General features: G+C 38.3%; 1 protein-coding gene across 1 annotated transcript; it reads right to left on the bottom strand.

Annotated features, from left to right (window-relative positions):
• Positions 1-4,008: 4,008 nt before the first annotated feature.
• On the bottom strand, positions 4,009-4,473 carry LOC102990130 (short transmembrane mitochondrial protein 1-like). Its single transcript, XM_024122691.2, has one exon. It carries the CDS (start codon positions 4,416-4,418, stop codon positions 4,275-4,277), a length of 144 nt encoding a protein of 47 aa, XP_023978459.1. The 5' UTR covers positions 4,419-4,473; the 3' UTR covers positions 4,009-4,274.
• Positions 4,474-6,549: the final 2,076 nt, after the last annotated feature.

The following is a 6,549-nucleotide window of genomic DNA, read 5'->3' as shown; positions in this document are numbered from 1 at the left end:
ACATTTTGAGTCCATGAATGTGGTTTCCTGAATCTTGTGTATTTTTAGCAGGATGATTCTGGCATTTCACAATGAACATTGTCTGTGGAAACCAGATATGTAGTTGGTGGAGACCAATCAGCAAATCATGACACTGCAGAGAAGTTGGGGATTCTTAGATAATTCACTGCTCCTCTTCCCCTGCAGACTTCAGTCTCTTTAAGACCAGCCTTGAGCAAACCTGGGATATAGGCCTTCAGTCTGAGGAACTGCTTTTATTTTCCCATTTTATTGCTCAACATATTTGGAAATTATCCTCATTGTTCCTCACCAGGCTGGATTTTCATCCTTAGCTCATTACTAGACCTCCATTTCTGCATAGCCCTCCAGTTCTTGGCAAGATAACTGTGTTCTCTCTCTTGATTTTTTGTGATGATGGACATTAACACAACAAACCATCTCTGATAATATTTAAGATCATTTAAGATGGGGATTTTTTTTTAGCATTCTAGATTAGGTAGGGGCCAGTCATGGGTAAGAAAGTTCTCCAACCTTGGACTCTCCTCTTGTTAAAGGTTAATACAATTTTATAAGACTTAATGCTGCCCAAGGACTCTGAGGTTCACTTCTGTGCCTGACCCCTTTTATTTATGCTCTCTGTCTTCAGGATTTGTACCTTAGTTTGGGCCCATTAACTTCTGGTTTACTTATTCTTCCACAGTTCTGCCTTCTCCTTTCCAAGCCCCCAGTAAGTCACCCATTTGATTCTGGGAGCTGGTCAACCCTGATGCCTTGCAGAAGCTCAATAAATATTTGTAGAATGATTAAATGGAGGTACTGGATCTTTTTTTGAGCCTTTTAACCAGAGATCTTCAATCTAACCAGTACCTTGATTTCCCCAATAAAAAATACATGGAAAGAGGCATAATAATGCTACAAGTCATACATAATATAATACCAATACTGGCTGAGAGCTTACCTTATGCTTGGTACTGTGCCAAGTGCTTTAGATATATTGCCTCATTTAATCCTCACAAATTTACTACATGATTACCAACATTTTACAGATTTAAAAATGGGCACAGGGACAGTTTGTAATTTTTCTAAAGTCACACAGTGACAGAACTGAGATTCTTCTACCTTGTAAGAGCCAGAGTTATGTGGTGCACATATTACATGGTTAAAGAAGAAAACTGAACTTTTACTTTTGGGTAAGCCTAACTTAAATCAGCCATAAAAATGTCTTCTTTGTCTCAGGATCAGGTAAAAGGTCAGAGTCAAGCCAGAAAACCTGAACTTTGTGGAAAGTAAGCATGGGTATTCTTGTCCAACTCCTCATTTACACAGCTCCCTCTCATATCAGTTGGGTGATTAGTTAATTTCTTCTTTCATTTATTCTAAGAATATTTATTGAAACCTGATTTGGTACATAGCACTGTTCCTAAGAATTCAGGCTAAGTGAAGAGAAGTAATTCCCCTTAGGGGAAGGAGAGCATTCCTTGTGGACCTGCCTGAGGCCAGGAGTTTCCCCCAAAGAATTGGAAGAAGATAGAACTGTTGTGAAGGGTTGAGATGCAGACTCCTTCAGTGCTTGTAAATTCCTGAGGGCAGGGACTGTATCTGTGTCTTTCATGGCTGCATCGTTTGTGCTGAGTACACTGCCTGACACACAGGAGTTGCTTCAAAACTATGGTCCAACTGAATTAAATCAATAGCCTCCCAGGATGGTTTTTTTTTTGCCTTAATCATTCTTCTGGAATTTTACTTAAGTTGTTGATTGGAAAAATTGGATATATTGGTTTATTATAAGTGTTCAGATATTAGATTAAACATGACTAAGTTTCAGTTTCTGCTTTTTCTTTCTCTCTAACCAGAAAAGAACTTTGTCATTCACCACATTTCATATTCCTTTAGTACTGTATTTTGGATCAGGACAGTATTTCTTTTTTGTTACTTCCAAGGTACAGAAAACAATACTATAGAAAAACTGCTCACATGTGATAAACTAAACTATGTAAATATACATAGTCCGCTAGGTTGGGTCATATGCAACTGACAATATTTGGGAGTTTTTGACCTTCAGTGGTTAAACTTAATGGATTATGTTTTATTTTCTTCTTCTTCTTCTTCTTTTTAAATAAAACAACTGAGATGCCTATAAAAGAAGAAAAATTTCTCCACAAAAATTTCTATGGCATTCTCCAGGTTGGTGTACTTCTGGCTATAATGAAAGATATTTGCGTTTTTCCTTTGCCTTATCAGAATTCTTCCTAACTGGATGGCCTGTGGCACAAACATACTTTCCCAGCTCTGACTATTATGTGAATGTGTGCTGGATAATTTATTTCATATTATTTGAGGCCTTGTGAGTATTATTAGAGTGAGAGGAAACCATGAAAATTATGGGCTCTTGGTTCACTACTTTAACAAATATTTACTGAGAGCCAACAAAAACAATATTTACTGCATGAGCGGAAAACGAAAAGACACAGTCCTTGCCTCCTTTGACTTTAATTTTTTTACTTTTTAAATTTTTTGGACTAATATCTATTATTTATTGGACAATTTGCAAGCACTGTGCTACACATCACATACATTATTTCAACTGTTTCTCATGGAAGCCCTATGAGGTAGGTATTGCATCCACATCTTACGGAGAACACAACAGTTTCAGAAAAATAAGCTGCTTGCCCCTGATCACACTGCAAGGGAGGAGCCAGACCATAATATGATCCTAACCTGTCTCATGCACCAGTACAACCTGACATGGACAAAACTTATCTCCATGTATGAAAGATCCATGTTTTCAAAGAGAGGTAGAATCACTTCATTTTATAATCACATTTAGTATCAGTGGCATCACTGTCTGAAAAAAAAGGTCTCTAAACCATTCTTCCAGTTTACTAATTCTGCTAAAATGTCTTCAGAAATGGCATCATCAGTGAAGCTGCCCAACAAGCCCTCTGGAACAAAGCACCCAATGAAATGGGCCTTTATTTATATTTAGTGCAAATTACACTTCCAGGACTTTAGCTTGGAGCTATCCCCCTGCACAGATATGTGAGCAGATTAAATAAATTATGGTATATTCATTCAGTAAAACCTTATGTAGCCAAAAAAGGAAAGAGGTTCTTTGTTCCTTACCTACGGATATGGAATGACCTCCACTGGGGAAAATACCGTATATAGTTTGCTATCATTTGTATAAAACACCCCCGTACATGTGTTTGTTCAGGCACAAAATCTTTCGCAAAAGGATAGAGGAAACTAGCGAGTGCCTGAATCCAGGGAGAGGACCTAGGAGCTGGGGGACAACGCAGATCACTTTGTATTGACCCAGGGGAAAGTTATGTATTTAAACTTTTTTTTCAATTAAAAAAAATTATGGACTATGATACATTTGAAAAATTACAAGAGTAATTTATGGTTGCAGAAAGAAAAACACAAAAAGTCTTCTTATGAGAATCACTATAAGTTATAGTGTAAATACATTTTTTTAATGTAAAAAGGCATGAAATTTCCTTTATAGACAACTTCTCATTTATCTACCATGTAGTGTCAAATGCGCCTGTAATCCCATGAAATAAGTATGATTCTTATGAGAGAATAGAGCCAGATCAAATGCATCATTAAGAAAAAATATTCATACTAGACTATGAATTCTACTGAGGACAAAGGCCATTACTTTAAACACTTTTAAATTCCCCAGTTCCTGATAGGGTTCTCAGAACAGAGTTTCTTGGTTAATGAATAGCAAATTGATTTATTGGTTAAACTAGCAACTATGGAGCTTCCTGACAACAACATAAAATTAGTGGATAATTCACCAGAAACTGGCTTCTAGATTTTCATTTTAATTACTACTTTGAAAAAACATAATTTAGTACCAAAGGTTTAAACACCCAATATAATTGCTAGACTGTGAAATCAGCATTATTTATATCTCATCAGCTCTGCAAAACTCATCAATTTTTCTTTTGAAAACGGTAGTAGAAATCGCAAAGAATAAGGGAGAGACTACTAATTTAAGGTCATGTTTACAAATCTAGCACCATAATTCCATTCTCAGGACCTCCCAAGTGGCTGGAAGGAGGAAGGGAAGAAGTGAGGATGCTTGAAAAGTAAGGGTTGTTCTTAACTTGTGGCCCCATTTGTGCTATATGGCAATACAGGGTCTAGCAAAGAAGAAAATTGCTGAGGCTGGAGATGAAAACAAAAGCTTTCGGTTCAGATGGTAAAGGAGGCCCTCAGAACAGTAGAATCAGTTTATCCAGGAGGCAGTGCTGGAGTCGGCCTCATGAACTAGGGGGTTTCTTCTTGGTGTCCACGTCCTTTTTAATTTCTTCAAGTTTTTTAGCCAGGTTTGGTATGTCATAGCTCTGAGCCAGATACATTTCCACCACGTTGCCAAGAGTAAATGCAAGCAGGAACTGGAGCATGTGTCTGCAAGGAGGGCTCGAAGGGCAGCTGCAGCTCCGTGGGCCGTCCGAGGCTGCCTCACCTGGCATGATGCCTCCTTTGACTTTATTGTTTATGGTTTCTATTGTTTATCTCAAAGAGCCTTGTAAATAAATATAAAATTATAGTTGTGATAGGTGCTTTGAAGGAGAGTGCATAATAATATAACTGTAAATACTAGGGGGAATGGATCAAGTTGGGGAGGTCAGGGAGGATCTTTCTGAGGAAGTGAAGGCTGACCCAAGGTCAAGTACAGTTTTTACCCAGATGAAAGACCAGCAGTGGAGATCTGAAATAACACAGTCCAGTTCAGTTCACTGAATGTTTACAGAATGCCTACCATATGCCAGACACTATGATTAGATGCTGGGAAATAAAAAATCAATGAGACATGGTCTTTGCCCCAGTAAATTACTCACTATCAGGGTTTCATCTTCATGCAATTGATAAATTAGGAGAGCCACACCGTATGTGTTTGTTTTGCTTCTATGTAATTTGAGTTTCCTTTGTGTCAGGATTCCCTCAGCTAGGCAAGTCCTTCTGAAGAAATCAAACACAGTCTTGTTGTCATAGAATCAAAGTTTAATAAAGAAATATACATAGTCTTCTAGATTCAAGTCCAGCAAGGCTATTCTAGGCTTTACCATCAATTACATGTGGCCTCACAGTGGAGCTCAGGCCTGTTTCAGACCCCGAAAACAGCACGGCTCCAGGAAGAGAGCCTGACTGCCACCAAACAAGAGACCCATTATTTCTTTCTTTCTTTTTTAACATCTTTATTGGAGTATAATTGCTTTACAATAGAGTGTTAGTTTCTGCTTATAACAAAGTGAATCAGCTATACATATACATATATCCCCATATCTCCTCCCTCTTGCATCTCCCTCCCACCCTCCCTATTCCACCCCTCTAGGTGGTCACAAAGCACCGAGTTGATCTCCCTGTGCTATGCAGCTGCTTCCCACTAGCTATCTATTTTACATTTGGTAGTGTATACATGTCCACGCTACTCTGTCACTTCGTCCCAGCTTACCCTTCCCCCTCCCCGTGCCCTCAAGTCCATTCTCTACATCTGCATCTTTACTCCTGTCCTGCACCTAGGTTCTTCAGAACAATTTTTTTGTTGTTTTTAGATTCCATACATATGTGTTAGCATACGGTATTTGTTTTTCTTTCTGACTTACTTCACTCCTTATGGCAGACTCTAGGTACATCCACCTCACTACAAAAGAACTTGGTTTCATTTCTTTTTATGGCTGAGTAATATTCCATTGTATATATGGGCCACATCTTCTTTATCCATTCATCTGTCAATGGATACTTAGGTTGCTTCCATGTCCTGGCTACTGTAAATAGAGCTGCAATGAACATTGTTGTACATGACTCTTTTTGAATTCTGGGTTTCTCAGGGTATACGCCCAGTAGTGGGATTGGTGGGTCGTATGGTAGTTCTATGTTTAGTTTTTTAAGGAACCTCCATATTGTTCTCCATAGTGGCTGTATCAATTTACTTTTCCACCAACAGGGCAAGAGTGTTCCCTTTTCTCCACACCCTCTCCAGCATTTATTGTTTGTAGATTTTTTGGTGATGGCCATTCTGACCGGTGTGAGGTGATACCTCGTTGTAGTTTTGATTTGCATTTCTCTAATGATTAGTAATGTTGAGCCTACTTTCAGGTGATTGTTGGCAATCTGTAAATCTTCTTTGGAGAAAAGTCTATGTAGGTCTTCTGCCCATTTTTGTATTGGGTTGTTTGCTTTTTGATATTGAGCTGCAAGAGCTGCTAGTATATTTTGGAGATTAATCCTTTGTCAGTTACTTCATTTGCAAATATTTTCTCCCATTCGGAGCATTGTCTATTCATCATATTTATGGTTTCCTTTGCTGTGCAAAAGCTTTTAAGTTTCACTAGGTCCCGTTTGTTTATTTTTGTTTCTATTTCCATTTCTTTAGGAGGTGGGTCCAAATGGATCTTGCTGTGATTTATGTCATAGAGTGTTCTGCCTATGTTTTCCTCTAAGAGTTTTATAGTGTCTGGCCTTCCATTTAGGTCTTTAATCCATTTTGAGTTTATTTTTGTGTATGGTGTTAGGGAGTGTTCTAACTGCATT

Source organism: Physeter macrocephalus, chromosome 10 (assembly GCF_002837175.3).
Source record: "Physeter macrocephalus isolate SW-GA chromosome 10, ASM283717v5, whole genome shotgun sequence".
Classification (NCBI taxonomy): domain Eukaryota; kingdom Metazoa; phylum Chordata; class Mammalia; order Artiodactyla; family Physeteridae; genus Physeter; species Physeter macrocephalus.
The sequence above is the reverse complement of the archived record's forward strand: the minus strand, read 5'-3'. Positions and strand labels throughout refer to the sequence as shown.